The sequence below is a fragment of the Podarcis bocagei genome (genome assembly GCF_964188305.1).
Source record: "Podarcis bocagei genome assembly, chromosome: 16".
Lineage (NCBI taxonomy): Eukaryota > Metazoa > Chordata > Lepidosauria > Squamata > Lacertidae > Podarcis > Podarcis bocagei.
The window spans coordinates 23736463-23762796 of record NC_138142.1 but is presented as its reverse complement, the minus strand read 5'-3'; the positions used below and the strand labels follow the sequence as shown (position 1 = coordinate 23762796).

The 26334-nt window shown below is 42.0% G+C and overlaps 1 protein-coding gene across 1 annotated transcript in view; it reads left to right on the top strand.

Moving 5' to 3' along the window:
- The first annotated feature begins 2424 nt into the window (after window positions 1–2424).
- The window catches only part of MED13L (mediator complex subunit 13L), a 174575-nt gene continuing 150665 nt past the window's right edge, over window positions 2425–26334 (top strand). The window contains exon 1 of the mRNA XM_081175248.1: window positions 2425–3316. Within this exon, the coding sequence (XP_081031374.1) occupies window positions 3257–3316 (60 nt within the window). The 5' untranslated portion in view covers window positions 2425–3256. The remainder of the gene's footprint in view (window positions 3317–26334) is intronic.

Here is a 26334-nt window from a genome sequence, read left to right as displayed (position 1 = left end):
ACAATTTAATTAGCTACCTTTGTTTTTAACAGCAGAGGTTTTATGTCTGTTTGGGTGTGGATTTTAGCCATGCTTTATCTTTATATTTGGAGAACATTTGGGTCAAGCGGTTTAGAATTTTTCGCGGCAGATGAAGAGGAGATGTTATATAGATGCGAATGATTCAGTAGGATCCACAGGCTTGATATATGTTGTTCTAAGTGCCCCAGAAGCAGAAAACTTGTGCAATAATAATAACAACAGTTCATTAGTCATTGAGTGTTATGAGTGTGCATCACACTTGACAGAGGGCTGAGAACTTACAATAAAACTTGACACAGTGGGAAAAAACAAGGCGGTAAACAAGGAAGCAATATGCAACTGTTTCAGTTATACACCTTCTTAGACTTGGTTACAATTACAAGTTGTTACATACCATAAACTGCTCTTAGGCTTGTATCTCCAGCACTGGTTATATACTACACCACACACCAAGGCTTCTCCACATCCCATCTCAACTCGCTGTGTACATATACATTTAAATTATATTACTGCCACCTGCAAAAATCCTGGGAATTTTAGTTTATCCCACGCAGAACTACAACTCCCAGCACCCACAACAAACTACAGTTTCCAGTATTATTTTTAATGGGGATAAACTTTAAAATATGGTGTGTACATGGAGGCTTTTCTGTGTCCCGTCTTGACTTGCTGGCTGCAAAAACACCACAAATTTAAAGCACCCCACAAATCTTGGGAACTGTAGTCTATCCTTCACAAAACTACAACGTAACAAACTACAGTTCACAGGACTCTCCCTTTTTGAGGGGTGCTTTAAGGAGACCCTGTGTGGTATAGTGGTTAGAACATGAAGACTAGGAGCTGGGAGAACAGGGTTCAAATCCCCACTAAGCCATGAAGCTCACTGGGAGACCTTGGGCCAGTCACTGCCTCTCGGCTTGACCTACCTTGCTGGGATGTTGTGGGGATTAAATGAGGGAGAAAACATGGCATTCCAACTGAGAGGAAAAGGTGGGATATAAATGAATAAGTTTATGTATGTATACATCCAGAGAGAGTCTACTGACACTTCTGCACATTCTGCTACAGTGTGATGGGAGAAATGGGCATTATTGCTGCCTCTCTTGTCACTACCTTTGTTTATCTCTCACAAACTACAACTTCCAGTACCCTTAAAACACTAAAGTTCCCTGGAGTGTGGAAGTGTTGTTGTTGTTGGTTTTTTTTTGGGGGGGGGGTAGCCAGGGCCGGATTTAGGTTTTATGAGGCCCTAAGCTACTGAAGGTAATGGGGCCCTTTATACGTCCAGCTGTCCTTTGTCAACAACAAATTGTCACTGTTTACTGTGCTGAATATATGCTATATGGTAATTTATGGACCTAATAGGTATCTAAAGCCATTTTATTTGTTTTTTATCTTGTATTTTGGAAAAGTACATCCAGTTTTTATTCCTTTAATTTTTTGGGGAGCCTGCAAGAGAGTGGGGCCCTAAGCTATAGCTTATTTAGCTTCTATGTAAATCCAGCACTGGGCGGGGGTGGGGGGGAAGCATTATTTTAGTATATGGTGTGTACACAGTCAGAGAGAGAAAGAGTAAGAGTCCTCTGTAGCTTCTTCACTGTCATCTATACTGAGGTAGGGTGGGTAGTACTACTGCTTCTGCCATCACCTTCATTCATTCACCACTTTATCCTTCACCAAACTACAACTCCCGGTGCCTGCAACAAACTACAGTTCCCATTTTTCGGGGTGTGTGCTTTAAATGTATAGTGTGCACTCATCCAGAGAAAAAAAGAACACCCACAGCATCTTCTGCACATTTTATCCCCCCACCAAACTACAAGTCCCAGCACCTGTTACAAACTACAGCTTCCAAGATAAATGTGTGTGTTTTTCAAACGCTCTTGCATTCAGAAGGAGAGAGCCCCCTGCGTCTTCTGCACTACAGCAAGGTCGGTGCGTCGGTCCTGCTACCTTACTTCTATGGCTAGTTTATCCCTCACCGAACTACACCTCCCTGAACAAACTACACTTCCCATTTTCACCTTTTCGGGCGAGTGGGAAAACGTGGTTCGCGTGTTTGGTGTGTCCCTGTACCCAGGCGCCTGCTGCAACTTCTGCGCATTCCACTACAGCAAGGTAGTGCCGGCCAGGCAGGGGTTACTTACGGCTGCCTCTCCTGCCGCCGCCGCTCTCTAGTCACTCCAGCTCCGCAGCGCCCCTAGCAGCGGCCGAGGCGAAGGCGAGCGCTCCGTAACAGCGCGCGGGCGCGCCTGAGCTGGAGGAGAGCCGCCGCTCTTCTCATTCCCCCCTCCCTCCTCTCCCCCCCCGCCTTTCCCCGTCCAGCCGGGAGGCCTGTCCCACGTGGGCCGCGCTGGGCCAATGGCGAGGCGCGGTGCTCCTGGCGGCCGCCATTGCTGTCAGAGCCCAGAGCTGAGGCGAGAGGGCTGTATGTGAGCGTGTGTGTGTGTGTACATATCTCTATGTACGTTTGAGGCGGCGCTGAGGGAGGAGGGGGGGAAAGCTCCTCGCCGCCGCCGCTGCTGAGGAGAAGAAAAGGAAGAGGAGGAGGGGTGAAAAAATAGAGAGGAGGGGGCCAAAAAAGGAGGAGGGAGACTGGTCGGTCGCGCGCACGAGCGGGACCGCGCTTCGACTAATATCCCGGTGACGACTGCGACGACGACGACGAGCCGGGGCGTGTGTGAGGGAACGAGAAGGAAGCGGGAGGCCCCGTCCTCCTCCGCCCTCCTCCTCCTCCTCCTCCGCCCGTGAAGAAGGAGGACCCACCCGGCGCCGCCGCCGCCGCCGCCTCCTCACATCTCGTCACACCCTCCTCCACCGCCGCCGCCGCCGCACTCCGCTTGCCGTCGCCGCCCGCGCCGATCTTCCTCGTTTTCTTTTTTTTTGTGCGTGCGTGTTTTGTTTTTCTGCCTGGCGAAGCGGGCGGGCGCCGAGGAGAAGGAAGGCGAGCGAGAGAGCCCGGCCTCGCCCGCGCTGTGTGGCCGGGGTGGGCGAGGCGGCTGAGCGGCGTCTCTCCTCCTTCCTCCGTCTCTCCTCGGAAGAAGCGCGGAGGGAGGGGGGGAGGCCTTGAAAAGAGAGCGGCGGCGGCGGCGCCCCCCCTCGTCTCCACCGGCCGGCCGGGCCCGCCCACCTCGGCCTTCCTGAGACCCCCCCCTCCTCCTCCTCCCTCCCCTCCTCCTCCTTCCTCCTCCTCAGACATGCCCCGCTCTGGAGGCCGGGCTCGCCGAGGAGGATCATGACTGCGGTGGCGAACGGGGCGAGCCTGGAGGACTGTCACTCCAACCTCTTCTCCCTGGTGAGTGGCCTTCCTTATCCTTCTTGTTATTTGTGCCTTCAACAATGCGACCCTAAGCCGGGGCTACTCGGGAGCAAGCCCAGGCGCTGCGGGGAGGAAACGCTGGAGGATCCGGCGGTGCTGACTTCCCTGCGCTGCTTGAGGAGCTGGAGCCTGCAGCCCGCTGGGCGCTTGACCACCACTCGCACCCCATCGGGGGTGGGTTGGGTGGGGATGAGGCCCACCCGAGCCAAAGCAAGGGAGAAAATGCTGATAGGGTTTGTAGCAGAGTTAGGATCGTAAGTAGCCTCATGCTGAAGCCTGCGACCCTGTGGGCACTCAGTCCACCTGGGGGTAAGGCCCACGGAGCTCAGGTGGCCAGGCTGAAACAAAGAAAAAACGCCGTTTGTTGTCATTTCCTGCGTGCACACAGGGGTTTTGTTAGGATGGCAGCCGGCTGAGCTTGCAATCCCGTAGGCATTTAACCTCTTGCGGCGGCGGGAAAAGAGAGGTAAAGGCCCACTGAGCTGAGAGGCAGCCGTTCTAGAAGCAGGGAGAAAATGTCGTGGGGCCGATTTCCTGGGGTAAGTAGGGTTGCAGCCAGAGACCCTTAACCTGGAAGCCAAATGTAGAAGCTGCCATGCTAAAACGCGCCTCCTTACTCCCTGGCGAGTGGGGTTAGGGTTTTGCAGTCTGGGGCACCTGGGGGGTAAACCTCTTATATGGGAGGCCGCCATCCTAAAGCACACTTCCTTGGGAGCAAGGCCTCCTTGGATGTAGGCTTTGCTGATGGGTAAACTGCTTCCGTTTGTGCACGTTCACGGGGATGTCAGCTTGCTTCCTGGGTCTGCTTGGACGGCGGCCTTATTGTGCCACCCTGTGCATGCTTTCCTCGGAAGTATGCCGTTGTGCTCGCCGGGAGGCAGCTCCTAAGAGAATCGCAGCTCCATGCTAGGCTAAGCAAGGGTTTATTTCCCCTCTTCTCTCCGCTTATGGGCTAGCGGCCTTGCATTGCAATCCTGTGCTCTGTGTTCAGCGTAGGCCAAGTACAAACGTGCGTATGAGCAGCTTTGCCGCCTTTCCGCGGGATCCTAGGCATAGCTGCTCGCAGGCTGGCCTTTACCGTGTTTCTGAGCGGGCATTTCGGATTTCAGATTCGCAGCGTGGCCCTTGCGGTGCTCTGCCAGTGGAGCTTGCTCCCGTGGCAAGCGTGCCTGGGATTGTTGCAAGCCTGGAGGCAGGAAGGGGAGGAGGGTGAGAGTCTGACAAGAGGCAGGGGACGCTGCGAGGCCTACTTGCTGCTGTTGCTAATGTTTTCCTGCCTCCTGCTGACCCGCTCCCGGCAGCAACTTTCTCGGCCTTTATAGCCTGGGTGTCAAGGTAGTCCTTGGCCCCGACTGCTCTTCCCGCCCCGCTTCCACTCGCCCGCCCCTCTTTCTTGCAAAGGGACTCGCGCAGGGGGAACTGCCGCTTTGCGGCGCCCCCTCCTCTCTCCGTGTTCCCCCTCCGTCTGGTAAGCGGAAAAAGAGTGGAGGTCGGTGGAAGGAAGGCTGACTCTGCTGTCCTGCAACCCACTTCACGCGCTTGGAGCTGGCTGCGCCTCCTCCCTTTTCTCAGCGCTATGCAAAACAGAGGAGGATTCTCACCCGGGACCCCCGGCAGAAGTCGGCGTGGCTGAGTGAGGAGAGGGGGTGGGAGGAAAACAATGCACCCCCTCCCCTTGCCAGCCAAAACTACAGCTTTTGCTTGGCGTAGGTTCCTGTGTGGTGCCCCGTCTTCCCACATTCAACCACCACCTCCTCCTCCTCCTGCGGCTGGTAATTGACAACTTTCACTCTGTTACTTGGATTGTGTAACTTGATATGAATGGAGCTGTAAGGGTCAGCTGTTCAGACTGGCAGCTACCTATGGATCTTTTCAGAGAAAGTCAGCTGAACTTGAAAAAGACCAACATTTGTTTCAGGACCAGGTCGTTGATGTTTTCAATCGTTATGCTTTTCTGGCAGGCAGGTGAAAAAGAAGTCTTGGGTGGGTCTTTTGCCTGGTCAGCTGTCTTCGAGGGAAGTGGGTTTACTTAGGGCATGTGCTTGTTTACATCTGCAATTGTTAATTAGTAGCACAAGTTAAAGTAAGTCGAGTGTGAGAAGAGGGGTCTGAGTATTGCAAGTAGCTCAGAGCAGTGTATCATCTTAATGTGGACTGGAGTTGCAAAAAAGAATGATTATGTTTATTAGAATCAAGGACCTCTGGGTTGCTTATTTCATGGTTTTAAGCTGTTTGGATTGTACAGCAATCTCTTCTAGCTCCCAACAGCAGCACTATACTGCCCCAATTTTATAATAAATAATAAAAGAAAAAAAGTGGGATTGGTGGAAAGAGTTAAGAACAGAGAGATATGGAGAAATAGTCATTATTCTTTTATTTATCAGATTTGTAGATAGCCCTTCATAGGGTGATCCCAGGGCAATAGCCAACATGTTACAAAATGTGCAATAATGTAAAATGATATATTAATTAAAAGCAATCATTAAAAAAACCAATCAATAAAAAAATAACAGCATGAGAAAATATAAAGCTTTAACAACTAATTTACCCCCAAATGCCTGGGAGAATAAAAGCATTTCACTTGGCAGAAGAAATGCGTAAGAGTTTCCACCAAACTAAGCGTAGGGGAAGGGAAATGATTCAGTCCCACATTGCAGGTTGGGGTTAATAGGTGGGTGCCAAACCTATATACCCAATATGTGTATTGGAGTTTTTCTAATGGGCCAACATCACTAAATGCTCTATATAACTAGTCCCTGCAGTAGTGTGATACCCTTTATTGCTGCTGCCCTTCTATCTCTGCCTGATTGTCCTAGAGATAACTGCTTGTGTCTTTAAATAAATATAACTGATATGTCTCTCCGCCATGCATTAGGAAATAGAGATCCTTCTGTTGTCTTTTTAAAGTGGTGGGATGATGTAACTAATGTTTGTTGATTGTAGTTTAAATTATGTAAATCAGTTGGGCTTGCTTGATGTTCCTCAAATTTTTGATACAAATTTAGGAGAGTTATATTGTTTAAAATTTCTTTCTTGCTAATATTTTTATAATAATAATAATTTAATATCTATACCCCGCCCATCTGGCTGGGTTTCCCCAGCCACTCTGGGCGGCTGTCAACCGAATATTAAAAACACAATACAGCATTAAACATTAAAAACTTCCCTAAACAGGGCTGCCTTCAGATGTCTTTTAAAAGTAAGATAGTTGCTTATTGCCTTGACATCTGATGGGAGGGTGTTCCACAGGGCAAGCGCCACTACCGAGAAGGTCCTCTGCCTGCTTCCCTGTAACCTGACTTCTTGCAGTGAGGGAACCGCCAGAAGGCCCTCGGCGCTGGACCTCAAGGTCCGGTCTGAATGATGGGGGTGGAGACGTTCCTTCAGGTCAGCACCAACACTTTGAATTGTGCTTGGAAACATACTGGGAGCCATTGCAGATCTCTCAGGACCGGTGTTACTTTGTATGGGCAGCAGATAGGACTGCCAGTGAGTGAATTGTGTAGATCAGGGGTCAGCAGCCTTTTTCAGCCGTGGGCCGGTCCACCATCCCTCAGACCATGTGGCGGGCCAGACTATATTTTGGAAAAAAAATAATGAACGAATTCCTATGTCCCACAAATAACCCAGAGATGCATTTTAAATAAAAGGACACTTTCTACTCATGTAAAAACACGCTGATTCCCGGACTGTGGGCCGGATTAGGAAGGCGATTGGGCCGCATCCGGTCCCCGGGCCCTAGGTTGCCTACCCCTGGTGTAGATCTTGCATTCAGTACAGGAATGAAGTCTAGTTCTTTTTCTATTAAATTAGTATGGCTGGGAAGCTAAAGATCATCAGAGTGACTGGGTGTGTACACATGCAGATGTGTATGTGTTCATAGCAGGACATCTGAGTAGAATCAGTTAAGTTTTAAAAGATGATACTCTGGCCCCTCTCTTTTTTAAAAAAAGTCCACATGAGTTCACAGGCACTTCTACATAAAATGTGAAAGTATATCTCGTCGTTTGAAAGTTGTCTGTATAGTCATTGGGGCTCAATTCCATGTAATGGGTTGTCTCTGTGAGAAGAATATACTTCTGCTTGTGCAGTGATACTTGAACTTCCTCTTCCCTCTTCTCCCCTGTGAACCCTTAAAATGTGCTTTGGAGGGACCCTCAGGAGCAAATTTTAGAGTGCAAGAGGGGAAGAAGAAGAAGGTGAAGTCCCATTGCATTAGAAGAAGAAGCCCACTCATGCATTTTTTATTCTGTCCAATATGCTTAGATCTGGGGTGCCAACATTATTTACAATATTGAATTTATATCTCATCCTTCTTCCCAATTGGAGTGTATCAATGCCACAGCCTGATTCTATGCATTCTCTTAGGTACTCTTACTGGGCACAATGGGGCCTACCTCCTATTAATTCAGGATTACAACCTGAAAAAGTGTAGTGTGCATCAGAAAATATTAAAACCTAAGCTTAAGACGTTTTTCTCCCACATGCTTATTGGTCTTATAATGATAATGATAATAATGTTATTATTTGTACCCCACCCAACTTATTGGGTTGCCCCAGCACAATAAAATACTTTATATTTTAAAATGCTAATGGATTAAAATAACGTTGCCCAATTTATTTTAAAAGTGGTCTTGCTTTCAACAATGCCTCAAATTGCATTGTACTAGAATTTGTGTTTAAACCCACCTTTGTCATGAATGAATGCAAGTGATGCGATTGCTGCAATGTGACTAATTTGAAAAGGGTTCATCCTCTTACTGATTAAATATATCCCTGTCTCATGCATCTCTACCCAGAAGCAAGTCTCGCATATTCTTTGCTAAGTGTGCATTAGATTGCCATTATACGCTTTTTTGTTGTACAAGAATCCTGCCCATATTACACAAAGCAATGTTTGTCTCTTAACCTTGGCGAAGTTTTTTTTTTTTTAATTGAACAGATATTGAGCATATGGAAACAAAGAACAATCATGCTGCAGTTGCTAAATCTGAGGGGTTTCTGTATAAGCAAGCATATGGTTTCTGCCACCATGGGGTAAAGACAGTAATGGACTCTTAACTTGAGCAGAGAACATCAAAACTTGTATGTTTGTCTAGTTTTTATTGCACTACATTTGTGTGTGAGTGTTTTCATAACAAGGATCTGATGATTCACAATAATGTGTTTCAATACATCACTTATGGTATTGTTGACATATATGAAATAATAAATAGAAAATACAGTGAAAACTATGAAGTACTTCATAAATGTTAATTTGTTAGGGTTTCTTTTATAATTTAAAAATGAGATCAGAATACTTAACATTTACCCAAAAGCCAAACTTTATAAAGGTTAAAGCTACCCTGGATTGTATAATAAAAAAGATACCCTCAATGCTTGATTGATTTCTAAATAACACAGATTTATAATAGAGAATGGATTTCTCATTGCTCACAAAGTATTTCCAGAGTGCAGGAGACTCCTTGTGCCTGGGAAGTTGTCCCCGCTGGCTCCTTTGGGAGCTATGTGGTTAATTTTACTAAGCATTTTTAAAAACACGATATTTTGTCCTTTTGTTCAAGAGCCAACTTTAAAGGAGTATTATGAAAAGGCAGCCTGTTTCTATGAAGATGAACAGGAATGATTATGTGATTGGAACATTCAGGACCTGATGTTTTTAATGTAGTGATTTGTGCATAGTTAATACACTTTCACAGAAAGATACAAACTTGAGGGAAATCCCCCCCCCCCGTGAGATTCTTAGAGTAGATCTACACCATACATTTAAATCACTTGACTTTTCCCAGAGCATCCAAGGAACTGCAGTCCTCCCCAGAACTACAATTCCAAGCACCCTTAACAGATTACAGTTCCCACTTGCTTTAAATTACTTGTTTTAAATATGTGTTAGATGAACTTTGGCTGTGTGGTGTAGATTGGCTCTCAGTTCGGTTATGCTGGGATTTTTTCTTCCTACTGAAATAGAGTGCCTTTTCAAATGCTGATTTTTTGTAATCTCAAACCACGTGACTGATATTGTTTGGATGATTTTTTTAGGTTCTGATTTTCACTTCTCGATTCATACCATTATCACCACCAGTACATACTATTTCTTATTAAATGGGCAGCACCAGCTCTTCCTTCAGGCAACTCAGTGCTTATATAACAACAACAACAACAACAACAACAACAACAACAACAACAACAACAACAACAACAACTTTATTGTCATTGCCCCCTTCGGGCAAAAGATTCGTGGGTTATATGATGATCTGATTGTTTCAGATGAAATGCAGATATTTCCATTGATTCCTTATACTTAACTGATATGCTGTGTAAAACATACTTTTATGTAGCACACTCTTGTTAAAAGCTTGGTATAGTGTCTGATACTTTTACTGTTCTTAGCCGATAACACTTCCAGTCTTTTACTGCAATCCTGATTACAGACAAGTTCTTGCTGATCTGTGGGATTTCACAATCCTAACTCTTCAGCATTGCAGCATATGCCTTCTTTGTTTGGTAGGAAACAGTTTTATGTAGCACTAGACTTGTCAGTTCTGTTCCTTTGATCTCAGCTTGGAAACTACAGACAATACTTGTTTTGCGTGGGGGTTCCCTTCCAGACCCCTACATGCATTGGTGGAGCACATGTAAGCTTTCTCTAACCCCTTTTCATTACATCTTTACAGCGTTTTGCGGCTACTTCAGGATTTGGTACCATTCGTGTGTGCACGGTCACACGTCATTTTGATGTGCCTATATCGGTTGCTGCTTGTAATGAGAATGAGTTCAGTTTAAAAATTACATTGAGGATGCATTATTGAGACCATATTTATGTCTCATCTGTGGAACTTGGTGCTGCAGACTTTAGTTGCATGAATAAAAGACAATAAATTACCTGTTTACCTATGCCAAAATGTAAGCTGACATCTTTAAATTTCATTTCTTCATAGTTCTAGTGAATATGAAATATCCATGCTATAGTAAGAGGTGTTAAGATCCCTTTGCAAGTGACTTAATATTAAGACCCCTTTGCCTGTATCTTAAGAGTGGTTCCTTCAACAGAGACTCAGTGGGGAGGGTTTTGTCTACACACTGGAAATGAGGAAATAATACTTTTATTTTTGCTTTGGGGTGAATCAGTGGTGACTGCTCTGTTGTTCAACTGAAAGCATGGTTCTCATCAAAAATTTGATTGCAGGCTAGGAGCATAGAGCCAAGTGTGAGGTGGACATCTGAAGGAGGCATAAAGAATTGACTGGTGGTGCTCAGCCCATTTCTATAACTCCCCTTAGGTTTTGTGTGTTCCTTTAAGACACCCCTCTAATGTTCTCCAAATGTTTCAGACAACCAACTCCCATCAGCTGCTGGTAGCATGCCCAGCATGATTCTATCTGCCCTGGCATCATACAGCTGTGCTGCGTGGCACTGATGAGAGTTGTCCAAAACAAATTGGAGGGGCACCATGTTTGTCTCAGCTGCTTTAGGTGTAGAAAAAGCACCTTCCTTATCATAGGTAGTGAAGAATGTTTAAAGTAGGAATTTGGATACAGTCCTTGCCTACTCAACTGAAGGGCTGTAACTCCCTGGGTAGTGCATCTGCTTTGTATGCAGAAGGTCCCAGTTAAATCCCCTATGACATTTCTAGGTGGGCTGGGGGGGATATCCTGGAGAGCTGCTGACAGTTGGAGCAGACCAAACTGAGCTAGATGAGCTAGCAACTTATTCTGTAAGAATTATGTGTTTACTTTGATATTGTTGCATTCTATTGAGGTTTCTCTTCCCAGCTGTGAATTTCTAGGGATGTGGGAAAACACTTCTTTTCTCCTTCCTTTTGAGTGGATTATTGGTGGAGCAGAGACAAATATTTATTTCGCGTCTTGCTGGGACAAGGAGTGGGGATGCTAGTTTGTTACTTTCTCCTCCCACCCCTGTTGATTTTGACAAGTTTGTTTATTTTTAATAAACAAAATATACCCCTCTCTTCAGCAGGTGGGTTTCAAAACAACTTGCAACAACGAAATGAAAAATATACAAAACTTTAAAATGTAAATTAAACCTTCCAAATGTATTTAGTTGTAACTGAACCTCCCAAATGTATTTATTAGGAATTAGAATATATATATTCAGCTTAACTGAAAAATTCCATAAGCGGTGTACATAAAACAATATCAAACAATAAATTTTAATATACAGATACACTAAGCAACATTTCAAAACAAGTATAACTGAAGTGTATGTGCAGAGATAGGCCTGCTGAAATATCTTTTTAGGCAGACACATGTGTTACCACAGTTTGACAAAAGTTTTTTGATGTTTTTTTTACTACGGTGGTTGCCATTGACTTACGAAAATGTATACTTGTGTGATTCATTTTATTAATTACTTGGTGATACACGATGCAGACCTAAAATACCCAGCGAATTTTGATAGCTTAGTTAGCAGGACCATTTTATACCAGGCTCTTGATAAAAGCTTTGCTGCCGTGCTTCAGGTTGCTCTTCCTGGTGAGAGTGCAGATGCCCATGTACGAGCTGGCAGGGTTGAGTTCCCTCTTGGACTGTCACAGGTGCCTGGCAATGTTGTTAGAGAAATTGATTCAGGTTTCCCGGGGCAAGGATCAAGAGCTCCTTGGCACAGGGAAAAGTAGAGAATATAGCAGACTCTTCCTCTTTAGTATAAGGTCAGCAGAGATCTAGTGGGGAATGAGTTTCAGGAGAGGCCTCCCTGGGAGGATTGGGGCAGGCACCTAGTAAGGTTATCGTTTGTTGCATATCCATCTGCTCCATGACAACTTGAGATACATGATCCAGTAGGTTTTGTTCTAGTTGAGTCTACTGATAACTTGTCTTGATGTTGTGGTAGTTTTATGGAAACTATTCTGAATGAAATTAGATAAGGATTTCCATACTTCTTTCAGTATACTGGGATTGTTTTTGCAGGTGGCTTCTGTTCTGTTTCATTCTCTTTCAGAAGGCAATTTATATTAATGTGTGACTTTAAAAACCTGAAGTAGGCAAAGAGAAACAATTTAACAAACTTCTTATCTGCACCTTTCACCTTGTCTTGTTGCCTTGTCCCTCCTGCCACTGTTGAATTCTTTTGGGCACATGAATAAGGAATTCTGAGCCAGGAGGGTTGTAAGCTTATGATACTATCTATGAGAGCAAGTATCATGTTGCTAGTGTCAAATTTGTTTGGTTCCTGCATTCCTGATCTGTGTTGACCTCTGAAAACACTGCACTGCAACATTTCACTAAGCTGAGTTAATGAGAACTTAGCCATTTCGTCAGGATACCTCAGACAGGGCAGTGTTTTCCAGATGTTTACTTAAGGGTGCATGATGGAAGAAAATCTCATTGGCTGTTTGTTTTTATGACTTAGGGAATTATTTGTGACTGAAGTGTTAGGGTTCAGGGACTCAGTAGCTTTTATCTGAAATCATTTTTGGATTTCAGATTGTGTGCAAGTAGCCTAAGCTTTAATCAGAGCTAAACTAATTTACTCTGTGCATTAAATCTAGCAACATGTGACAGTGTTGTAATGCTGCCACTGACTGATCTTTTGACAGCTTCTTAATAGTCTCCGTAGCTAAAGAATATGATTTTGCTTAATGATGGTGCCTTGTTTTTAAGATATTGGCAATAATTCCCTATGTATATGTGCATCCCACTAACCCATGTACTCATATGTGATGCATATATGTATATGGTATATGGCTATTGTCAATTTCCTCTTAATCTTTATCAACTTTCATACTACTTTTTACAAAGGTTGTCTGCTGGAATTGCAGTGTGCAAAAATGTCTGCTGGAATTGTTGTGTGCTTACTAGAGTTGTGGACTTTGTAATAGAATTCAAAATTGGAATAGGTTTCTGGAGAACTTTGTAACAAAGCCCAATTGGGGATAATAAATGTAAATGTTGTGATAACGTACATGCAATCCATGTACTGAGATGGGTTTTTTATGTGAGGGACTGATACTTTATGGTACAAAACAGCTTATTACCTCTTTGAGAGGATGACTACATCATGTAACCACATAACAAGCATAAGATGCCATTGGTTGCTTCTTAAACAGTTCTTGTGTGTATGATGAGGCACTTACTTTGCAGGATGTTTGCTGCCCTGGCTACTTGCCCATTTCCCTGGATTGAGGCCATAGCCTTAAATGAATATATCAAACAAATGAAGGCTGCGATCCTAAACACATTTACTAGAAAGAAAGCCCCATTGAACACAGTAGTCCTTACTTCTCAGTAAACCTAAATAGGATTGCACTGAACACTGTTTAAAGCTTGAAACAGCATTCTTGAGCACACTGGAATAATGTTATACCTCATTTTTCCTGCTTCTTTCATGCAGCTCAGCAGTGTTGCCGCTCAGTAGGAGTCTTTCCCTGATGGCATCATTGTGCCTCAGGGAATAGTATATACACAATTCTATTTTTAGGAAGAGGGTTATAAGTTGTGATCTTAAAGGGTTTTAAAAACCCTACTTGCCTATATGCTTATCTGTATGCTCCTTGGCTTGACATAGTGGAACTCCCCTAGGATGCAGCTTTTGAAAAAAACCTCAGTTCTCTTTTGTCATTCTTTAGACCACAGGACTTCCTGGTCTTCTTTTATCTCTCTCCTCCCTTTATGGTGATAGCTTTAAGCACTTATACTGAATAGAAGAGAGGAGCACTATTCTCTCTCTCTCTCTCTCTGTGTGTGTGTATCTATGTGTGGGATGGGCAGAAAGTAGATCAGGATCTGCTGGTATATTTCTGGTAGATTGGCGAGGTTTTCCGGCTCCATATTGTTTAAAAATAGCAATAGCAAAACAACTTTTGCCACCTAAAATTAGACAGAAGAAATGAAGAAAGCTAACCAGGAGTGTGAGATAGGACTGGGATCTCATTTCAGTGTTCATGCTGAAGACCAAATCCAAGGCTCACAATGCACTCAGGGATGTTACATGGAAAAAATATGAGAGACATTACACATACTTCTGTAAATCAAGAAAATCTTTAATTAAAAATAATAATAATAATGCACTCAGGGTACCTTGAAACATTAGTGCTAATGACTTTTGCACCTTGTTACATTGCATTTTTTTGCATCTATATTTTGTAAAAAAAGTTAAGCCTGATGAATGCTCCCATTATGATGCATATATAATTAACTCAGGGGTTGTCAACATTTTTGAACAAGTGGGCACGCTTCAAGTGCTATGCGCTCCAGTTTGAAAATGGCTACCATGGGGGTGTGGCATAACACAAAATGGCTGCCGTGGCATAACACAAAGTCCTGATTGTGGAGATGATGATGATGATGATTACTTATTCAACTTATACACCACCCTATACCCGGAGGTCTCAGGGCAGTTCACAACAAGACCACAACATATAAAATCAAACCAAAAGCAATAACCCAGTAACGCCCCCCCCCCCACATTCTGAAAGGGTGTTGGATGTCAATAAGATCAACCAAAGGCCTGGTTAAAAAGGAACATTTTTGTCTGGTGCCTAAAGGTGTATAATGAAGGCACCAGGCGAACTTCCATGGGGAGAGCATTCCATAGACGGGGAGCCACTGAAGAGAAGGCCCGTTCTTGTCTTGCCACCCTCTGGACCTCTTGAGGAGGAGATAGAGGTGTTAAAGGCACATGAGCACTGTTCCCCCTCATGCCAGTCCTAAACCCAAGCCTAGGCTGCCATCCTGTGCCCATTAACTCCATTAAACATAAAGAGGCTTCTTTCTGAAGTAGATATATATACAATTTTACTGTAAGTTAGCTATGTAGTGAATTCTTAATGAGTTCCTGGACATCACCTCCTGCACAGCAGGCGACATGGCTCATTGCAGAGTTTTCACATTGTGCGTTTGACATTCTTTTTAATATTCACCCACACTTGATTGCTTAGTAGTATTTGCAGAAAATAACATATTGTGTGTACCTGATCTCAGATGAACCACCCCACAGGAAAGATGCATCCCGGTTGCTAGGAAAAAAGGAAGAGCAAACTAGGGAGATTCCAAAGACTACTAGAAAATAAAACAGAAGCAGGAAATGTGCTCTAAAGAGGAGGGGAAAACAAAAGCTTTTTGGGAATCCAGGGATTCTTATTGCCTGATGTCCGACTCACTTATCAATCACAGATCTGACTTCACACATTGGCTGAAAACACTGGCAGGTGGGAGCGGCCAGGCTGGCTTATTTCGCAGAAACCGCTTCAAAGAGTACCCACACAGTTTGCTTCATAACCTCTTTTTTATAGTGCTAGTGGCTTCCTTTTTTATTTTTTATTTTTTAAAAAAGCAGGCTGTCATGGTTGTTGAGTTGGTGCCCCCCCTCGAGTTAACATATGGTAGAACAGTTCTCAGGCTCTCTTGTATCAAATTTGGTTGATGTGGAATGTAACTTTGACCTAATTACTATATTACAATAGAATTTTTTTCTGCGTTGAAAAAGAGTTCTAGAAAAAGATGCTGGAATGCTGTGCAATTCTAGTTTTCTTTTGAAAATGCAGTCTTAACTGCATGTCGGACTCGGAGCCATTTCCTGGATCATTGCCAATGCAGCAGTTCCCCCCTCCCCCATTTCTAAAGGTTATTTAAAGCCTTCTTACTGTAGTTCTGTTGTGTTGATGTCTCTAACATTAGTTTGCTAGATGTATTCCAGTCTCAAAATGCATAATTGGGCACAACCAGCAGTAGCACATGTTGGGTTTGTCTGTTTGGGATCACTCATGGAAACCTCTGGAATTTAAGTGCATGGTCAAGCACTTAGCTGTTGTTAGATTGATATCCTAGGGACCACAGGCCAGGCATGCTCTAATGTGTATTCTTGCATTTCTAGTTTTTCTGCTAAAATGGGGACTGAAAACATTCTCTTTTGTGGCACTGCATGATGAGATGACAGCAATTCTTGGAGCTAAGTATTGCTACAGAAAATACAATTTCCTTTCTCCTAAAAGTTGTGTAATAGCCATCTTGCTACATGCAAATGCCTAAAAATGGCAAGAGAGCAGAGGTGTAGGGAATTATCAGGAGATCAAACACTGAGCCACTTGCAGCCCTTCCCTGTGAAGGTGTGGGTGTGGATGTGGAAGTGGGAGGAAACATTTTTTAAAAGCTCTTTGAGGACAGCAGATTTAATTGTGTGTTACTCCTGCTAATTTCATGCAGAACCATAACATTTAGGTATAGTTCTGATTTGCAGGACACTCTTTCAGCTGAAACTGGTGACTTTTTATTTTTATTGTTATTGGTGGTGGTATTGTGGTAGATCTACTGATAATTTTTAAAATAACTGACCTGGTCCATCTAATTGTGAACTTTCAAATTAATAATAGAATGTATCTGAGTAAACCTGTACTATGTAGCAAAATGTCACCCAATACAGAGAACACTTTTTAAATCAGTTACAAGATTTTAAAATCAGTGTACTATATCTGATGAATGAACAAATTATTACAGCCCTACTTTTTTTGTTTCCACCCTTCTTAAACTGAAACTGAGGACAAATAATGTTTTCACTGTCTGGAAATCCTGTAGGAGCATAGCGCCTTATACCAAGTTCATCCATCTGTCTCATTATTGTCTTCACTCACTGGCTGTAGCTTTCCAGGGTTTCAGATGGGAATCTTTTCCAGCCCTTTTAACTACAGGCTAGGATTGAACCTGGGACCTTTTACATGCAAAGCATATGCTCTTCCACTGAGCTATGGCTTTCTTCTCACTGTGTTTACAAAGGTAACGTGATGCTGGTGATGTGCAATTTGTGTGTACTGTATGTACTCGAGCTCCTGACAGTTTTCTCCCTCACAAAAATGAGGGTGCGTGCAGAGTGCTTGCGCAAATTGGGCATCTGCATGTATCAACTGTGTAATGCATTACTTTTTATGTATAGCGGGATATGCACAAATTCCTACCTCTTTCCACTATATATACTAGTGTAAGCTTTAACTTTTATTGTGCAAAATGATTTTTAAAAAATGCCATATCAAAGTAGTAACTTTCTCTGCTTCTGGCTGTTTGTATGGTTTGGAAACTGTCTTTGTCACCTGGGTGTCCAGGAATCTGAAATACTACTTCAGCTAACGCAGGGCTAGCACCTTAAGCATAGAAATAATTGTCCAGTTCAGTATTCAGTGATTTCATTAAATCCAAGTCAGGTCAAATGGCAAGGCCAGGATGCAGAAATTATGGTTGATCTCGGTAGCCAGCTATTACTTTCTGTTAGCCATCTGTTAAGTTCAGTTCCATCCTGATAGCAACATTACATGTATTGCCAAAACACATACCAATTTTATCTGATGGAATGAAGTTATGTATAATAATGTGGGTTGATAACTACATGAACATTTAATATGAAATTCACTTTATGTGTTTCCTTTCTCCCTTTAAAGGCTGCATATTTATTATATACAGTATTTGCATTTGAAGCTCAAATATTACACTTACATTTTTGGGTACATAACTCAAAATGTGGGGAAAGTGTAGTGTCTGGCCAGCATTGACTGTTTGAGTTTCTTGTCTAAACATTTTATTTCAACACTGAGTAAGGAATTCTACCCTTTTCCAGAAGTAGGAGACTTGTGACATCCTGCATCAAGCAGCAGATTGGATCTAGTGATTTACAACCCCCCCCAATTCTAATTCTGTCTTAGAGATGTACCCCTTTTTGTGGCGTGGCTTCATTGGTTATAGTATACTTTTCAGTAGCCATTTTCTAAGCTAGATCATTGAAACTCTGTCCACAGGAGTTGGAAAAGCTGTAATTTTGAGCTGTATTCTTTCTTCAGTTTTTCTTATGAAACCAGATTTTAATGTACTTCATTCAAGTCTCTCAAAATTGCCTCCATTTGTGTGTGTGTGTGTGTGTGTGTGTGTGTAAAAGTCTGTTCAGAAGAAAAAAATAAGCTGTAAAATTTCTGTCTACAAACTTTGGCAGCTCCACAACTTTCTTCTAGGTTTCAGTACTCTGCATACTTACCTGGAAGTAAGCATTGCTGCCTGAGTAAGCATGCATTTGATCAGGCTGTAAAACACGCTGAGCATTTGCTTAACAAAACTCTTTTCTGCCAGCTGTAATACTATTTTTCCACTTATAATAAGCAGCTAAATGATCTATCAAAGAAGTCCTGCTCTTTCAAAATGCTTGCTTTGTTCATTTTGTTTCATAACCATAACCATAAGAAAATAATACATATAAAATTACTGCAGTAAATATGCTGCTAAGTACATATGATAAACCAAGCAGTAATAAAGTCAGCATGTTGTTGCAGCATAGAAAACATATGGTTGTATCTTATCATTAAAGTTAATATTCCAGAAGTTTATGAACAGATTCAATAAATCTGTTATATATATATATATATATATATATATATATATATATATATATATATAAGATACCATTGTCATTTACAGTGTGATATCCCTTTTTTTAATGCTGTTCTAAAATTTCAGGGATGGGTGTAATTTTCAGATTCTGAATCTGTAGTGTCTACTTATCCTGCTAAGTACTTTTTATGATATTTCCTTAATTCTCCCTAACACTTCATCTCCAAAGCCTTTGCATATCTGAACAAACCTTAACACTCTATCTCCAACACTTACCTGTCACATTTGTGTATATTTTACTATAGTAAGGTGCCATTAATAAATGTTTTTAATCATATATATATATATATATATATATATATATATATATATTTCAAATTAGCACTAATCAGCCTAATTGACACGTTGTTAAATATCCGAATCCACTCTTCTTCAGGTGTTTTGTTGTTTAAAAATCTTTACCTCCCCACACCCACAGGCCTGAATCCAAAATCATTGTATATATTTTACTCAGTGCTTTTTTCTGGGGGGTACGCATACCCCTAAACATTTTGTGAATCTTAAGTTTGGCCTCATTGTGGGGCAGTATTTCAATATGAATAGGAAAATGAGAGTACCCCTAAACATTTTTTTAAAGAAAAAAGCACTGATTTTACTTATGAGATTAGGACAACAGAACAAGGTCTTCAGCGAATGCTTTAAACTGGTAGGAGTCTTGTTACAAAATAGGGAGAAATAGCCTGCCCTGCACGTTTCTTCACCTTTCTCTGTGGGGTTTGCATATTCAGCTGCCAAACCCTTCCCCACTGTAGAAACTGCTAGCTTTTGTGGGGCTAAAATGAAGGCTGTACAAAGATAATTGTCACATAGTTTGCTCCACCCACTTTTGCCTCTGCCCCCGCACGTGTCAGCTAGAAGGTTGCCTGTGAGGGAATATAGCCATTGGACTGAAAATGACCCCCCTCGTCTGTTTTCTAGCAAGTACGGGCTGAGGAAATGCTCACCTGGGGATACCCTCCCTGCTAGGCCTTATTAGCAAAGCTAACTTGTGCGACCATCCAGTACAGCTTGAGAGTGACTTTCCCAGCTTCCTGTTTCCCCACACCTGTAGAATTTATGCTAATGATCCCAGCAGTAGGACCTTGGAAGCTTGCCTGCGTTGGGTGGAGCAGTTCCTCTGGTGTCCCGACAAGTTCACTGGTTTGCATTGCACAATAAGCTGTCGTTTCAACTACTGTATTTGCTTTTTTCCTCAGTCCACACTATCTGGAGCGTGGAACAAATGCCTCTAAAGACACTTCAATTCAAAGGGATTAAATGATAAGATTATGATGATGATGATTAAAATTAGAACAGCCCAGAGCCCTTCTTACAGAATTCTAATATTCACATGATTTTACAGATCTGGTCTCTAAAGTACATAGTAAGCTCATTGTAGTTCTATTTTTAGAAAAAGTATACACTACTTACAATGATAATTTTAAAAATATAAAATGGTAATGAAACCTTAAACTCTACTTGCCAGATGATTGGTGAACTCTTAGCTTCAAAATCGTATAATATTTCTATGGCAGTTGTTACTTAATGAGTTGGTTGTGCCTATGTGAAATCTGTTTACCTGGTAAGAAGCTTTAGCATCCAGACTCTTTCAAGTAAAGTTTGGAAATAGTTCAGTTCTGTTTGAAGGCTTGTAAAAATGCTTCCAGTAGCAATTGATTAAAGTTTAATGCCCACGGTCCTGCAAAGTTTTGTTTGGCTGTTGTTCCTGGCGAGTAGCCTGCTTCTAGTTTTCATGCCCATTCTTTGTCACCCAGTCAGCCATTGCTATAAATTTGATAACTGTTTTGAACTTAAATACACTTACAAGCACTTATAGAGCGCTGACAAATTATTTGTCATTTTGCCAAACGCCTTAACAAATACTTTGTCTTACAAGCAGGCATTTTAGTGTTAACAGGGACATGAACTGCTTTGTCAGGTGTGCCGATACTTTAGCCGATTCTGAAACTGGTTTCTGCTTGCCCTGGGGCTGGTTTAGTTCCTGAGATGCACTGGCTTGCATCCAAAGAACCACACACAAACACATATACATATATACACAAACACACTCACACACACACACACACACAGAGAGAGAGAGAGAGAGAGAGAGAGATAAAGAGAGAGAGAGAGAGAGATAATACTACCTCCATAAGTTGGCCCACAAGGACTTCCACAGTGTAGTGGATGTTGCTTTGCATGAGAAACATGAATGAAGAAGATATAGGTCGTGGAGTAGAAACTCTAGTGGACCATAAAAAGGTCTGAGAAAAAGAAATGTGGAAAGGGAACAAATTCCCTTTTATTTGGGATCACTTCTCTGATTAAACGTTTGCCTTTCAGGTTAGAAACAAATTTTCTGTGAGGAAAAGAGTACGTATGCTTTTCTGGGCAATGTGCTTGAATGTGTGGATAATGTGCAACTGCGGGAATTATTGAATGAGATTGAAAATCTGATCTCGATCCATTTTAGTTTGATTTCAGGCTTGTGTTTGCCTTGATTGTCCTTTTGGATGACTCCTTATGCCCAGTGGAGGACAGGAAAACTGTGTGTGTGTGGGGGGGGGGGGAGAGAGAGAGAGAGAGAGAGAGAGAGAAAAGAAGAAAGCAATCTTTTTGTAACCTTAAGCGATGCAGCTGAAGTGTGGCCATAGAATCTGAAGACTGCACAATGCTGTTTTCCATTCTTCTTTCCAATGTTGCTCCTTCCTGCACTTTGCCCAGGCCTGCCATCACAAAAATAGGTAATAAGCACAAACTAAGGGCAGGAATGATTGTTACTGGGTGGACGACAGCAGTGTATATATTTCTCAGGTGAAGAAGAAATATGTTTGTCTGGTAGGTAGTGTGTGAATATTCATGTCTGAGAAATGATCAGTTTGGTTTTTTCATTCACATAGTTATATCTTAAATACAGCCATACTTACCTGTTCCCTATTTAACCTATTTATTATAGAAAGGAAAATATCATTTACATTAAAAAAAAATATTCTAAGAAACCCCCTCCATTTTTATCCATCCTCCTCATACAGTAGACATTGCAGAAGTCTAAATGGGAGGTTACCAAATACTATTGAATAAATTCTACAAAAGAGCAGCTGTTGAAGAGGGATGTCCATGGGCTGCAGTCTGCAAGAGGCAGTTTTCCCCTATATTGCAGTAACTTTCTTATTCAAAAGCAAGTCATGTTCTACCACCATCATTTCAGTTATTATACAAAATTGCTTACCGGTCTACATTGCTGAAACTAGTTCTTATTGCAGTGGTAGCAATCAAGTTACTAAGAATTCTTAACAGATTACATTGCTGTTACGAAGCCATGTAAACTTCATTTTTATAGATAATGACTTTTTCTTATATGATAATGGACTTCGTATGTTCCAATTACACAATCTGAATGATGAAAGTAGAATGACAGGACAGTCCTGTTTGTGACGACTAAGAAGTAATCCCTATTGAGTTCAACGGGGCTTTACATCAGCTGAATGTGTTTAGGACTGCTGTCTGAATTATGCCAAATATAAGCACAGTGGTTGTAGACATTGTTTTGCAACCATCAGGCTAGTGAAATGGGATTCTGGTGTCAGAATGGCAGTTTCTGGGAATATGATAGCTCTCTTTTCCAAATGGGGGCAATCCTCACTCTTTCCTACTTGAGGAGCAAATGGTTAGCGTGTATGTGTTTGGACTTCATGCCCTATGGCATACCACCTGCCTCTTGGAAAAATGCCAGGGTTGCTGCTAAAAGATTAAGACTGGGTGTGGATTATATATCTTTGTGCTGCTTTGATTATTCTGTAGCCTGCAGTTAAGCACTGGGAGCTGCTGGTTTTCTTACAAATCACTATTACTGGCCTTTGCTAGAGGCAAGCACAAATATAAACGATGGTAAGCCTACACTGTACCTGGATGCTACCTTGTATTTATGTTTCAGTTCTAGGATTTTATTTACACTGGTGCTTTTGAAAGTAAATCTGAACCTTTGTTTTCTTTAGAATATTCAATTTTGAATTATTAATCCTGTAATCTTTGAAATCTGTTTGGTAGGCACTGGAAGTGGTAAATCTTTTCCAGTCTTAAATCCTATATGGACGTATGTCCTCAATCTCATTCTTATAATTCTGCTTGCTGAGATGGTTGACTGGTGGAGTCTCAGACTGCCGCTACTGTTTCAAGATTAGGGTTTATTCATTGGTGTACACTTAAACTGATTGTTTTCTGAAATTCTAATAAAGAAAGGGTGACTAACCTGCAGATTAGATTGATTTAAATCAATGATTTTAAATTGGCAAGAAAAAGGCTGATATAAATCCTAAATCATGTTTTCCATTGATACTACTTCCTGTGTTTCCTGAACAATGATGCAAATCTGCCCACAAAAATCATGTATGTTATTTACACTGTTGTTTCATTCTTATAACCAATCCTTTCATCTCTTAGTGATACTGTATACATTTTGCATGCTTTCCTTTTTAAAAAACCCATAGAGTGAATAGCTTCCCTATTTAGAGGGAGTATCTTTCAAATATTTTCATAAAGGATCTTAACAGCCACACCCATGACAGGTTACAAGATTAACAACACAATCCTATTTAATGAGAAGTAAGTTCCCTTGAGTTCTGTGGTGGTTTCTCCCAAGTAAGTGGGTTTAGGGCTACAGCTGAAATATGGAAATATAGAAGTCTTGAATTTTGGCAGGCTTTTTCCATTCAGGAGGGACTACTTGCTTGCAAATTTTGTCCTCTTCTGTCAAGTATTGGGATAGAACAGTGGTTCTCAAAGGATGTAGCATGAGAGGATGACAAGTTGGGTGGGGAGAGATTCAAGGACAATCAAAGAAACATTTAAACATTTCAGTATAGTGTAGTGTAGTGTAGTGTAGTATATCAGAAGTTTTCAATCTTTTTGAATTCATAGCTCCCTTGACCAACTCTATTTTTTCTGCGGCACCCCTGTGGGGCTCAGGAGCCCAGTTATATCACCCCTTGCCTGCAGAGCTGGCAGCCTCTCACCCTTTTTTGAACATCCTCCCTTGGGGAGTGTTCTCTCAGCCTTCTCTCCTCTCCTTGGGAACCCTCCAGGCAGCCACTGCCCCTAGTCTTTGAGCTGCCCCCCACCCCAAAGAGAGGTGCTTCCTCACACTGCCCCTTGGGGGCCTGGGCCTTATCTGTCCATTCCCAACAGCAAGGGCTGGCAGGCTGGCTGGGCTTCCTCACCCACTTGCTTGCTTATTCTGAGGCCGCCTTAGACCCTGGCAACCAGCACCCCCTGGCCAGCCCCAGTGGCACCATTCGCTTGCAGATTTTATAGCCGAGACTGTTGCAACAAACAGCTGCGCAAGACTTTGGGAGGCAGAGACACGAGACGGCATTAGAGACGGAAGGGAAGGGGGCCAGAGGCCATGTTTCCCACAGCACCCCTGACCATCACTCAAGGCACCCCCAGGTGCCACTGTACACTGGTTGAAAACCACCGTAACATAACGTAACGTAACGTAACGTAACGTAACAACATATGTATTTTTGGATAGCAACATCTACAACTCTCTTCAAGAGCATTTGCTAGTCTACAGTTCTCCACGACATACTGTTGTGAACAGGGATTTTCAACTCTGTCAGATCTGAAAGATCTGAAAAGAGAAAGGCTTCTTTGTCTGAATGAGGAGATGAGAGTTTGCGGGTCTCAAATTAGACCTAATATAAATGAGAAAAAGCAAACTCACACCTCTAATTGAGTTTGTAAGCATACTTAAGGTACATATGTGTCTCGTTTATAATTATATTTTGGGAACGACTTGTCTTCCTATGTAGCTGCATTGTTTTATTCTTTCTGGGTGTCCCATGATCATATTATAAAGTAGTTGTGTTCTATGTTATAAATCAAGCACTGCTAAGGAGTTGTTTCTTATTCTTTTCCAATGTATTTCTTAGCAGTAAAAAAATAGGCGTGGAGCTAGTAAATTTTTGTTCTTAAAGTGTGGTTCAGAGAAAAAAGTTTGAGAACCACTGGGTTAGAAGAACCTGTACACTACTCTTTTTATTTTCTTGTGTTCTTCTTTCCAGAGTTGCTACTCTGTGCTTCACTTGGCAGCCCAAAAGTAGAAAGCAAAAATGAGGTACTCATGGCATGGAGGTTGAAGCAGGCCCAGATTCCTACTGAACAGATATATTTGTGAAATGATTTTCATCTAGAAAAGTCATTTATCTCAACATACTGGTTAGAAAGCTTTAATTCAGTTTATAGATTAATGTGGGGTTCTAGCTGCTATTATTATTATTATCATCATCATCACAAAGCATGATTCATAAACCAAGAACAAATCTTTGTTACAGCACATGGTTAGTCTGGAGATTGCTAAACCATAGTCCTGAGTTCAGATGGCATGTTAAGCCAAACTACAGTTCACCTTTGTGAGGCTCAGGAGCAAAAATACCAGGGAGGAGCACCTGTGTGCTTACATGTTTGTGCCAAATGTTTTTTTTTTAGCGTGATATGTGAACCAGAGCACTATGTTGCACATATCCCATGCTGTGATGTCCTGTGGGATACAAGTGTGGACTGCTGTTGTAGAGGAAATTTTGAAATCAGTGGATAGTAATTGTACAGGGTCACATTAGAAATGCAGAAAACTCGAAAGTTAATAAAACATCAAACTCTGCTGAAAGTAAGCTGTACACAAAGAGGTGTAATGAAAACAGCATTCAACCAACTTGGTTATATTTGCTTACAGATGAAAGAGATTTATTGGGTAAAGTGTGGTTATACAAGGGCAATTCTTGCACTGAAATAACATTGTTTCCCCTTCAGTGAATGTAAACAGGAAAACAGTTTTCATTTGTGAGTTTTAGCTGAGTAATATATATAGCTTTGGTCAGCTATTGGAGTGAAAGATAACTTGCAAGAACTTTGTCACAGAGTACTTCCAGCACAACTGGTAAAATTTGTTATGCTGGTGACTTAAATTGCTTCAAAACACAGAGTGCTTGGAGCTTTGGGCACATAATTCATAGATTGCATGATACAGATAAATGCTTGCTTCAGAAAGTCATTTCGCTGAACATTTCTCAAAATGCATAATTAAAAACCAAAATGAGGACTTATTCTTAATGCCCAAGTGTAGCTTTGCACGCACTATTGCCTGCTCTCTTGCTGTGAAATTTGTGGTACTGAAGTGTATATCTTTTCACAAAATGTGCATTGCCTTTAAAGTGGGTTTGAGTTAGTGTGTGTTCAAAGGATAGGGGGTGGCGGCGGTTTTGTGGGGGTAAAAATTGCTTGGAGAAAAAAAGGCATTACCTTTTGTTAATTTTTTACTCCTGACCTACTTACTTTGGTTTTGTTGAAATAGCGGTTCCAGGTTTTATCTTTCACTTATTATTAGTTCCTTCAGATCATATACATGTCTAATTCAAAGTTAACTGGCAGAAATTCTGCTGCAGTTGAAACAAGTTCAGGGCAGGCAATACCTGGCCTGATGAGATTACAGTCCAGTAATGCTTCTGGTGACTTGTCTGCATGGTGGTTGTTTTGGGGAGGAAAGTTTTGGTGGGATGGATGCACCTTATGAGCCCCTTCTGGCAGCTTGAATGTATGTGCATCTCTGCGTTGTTGTTTAGTCGTGTCCGACTCTTCGTG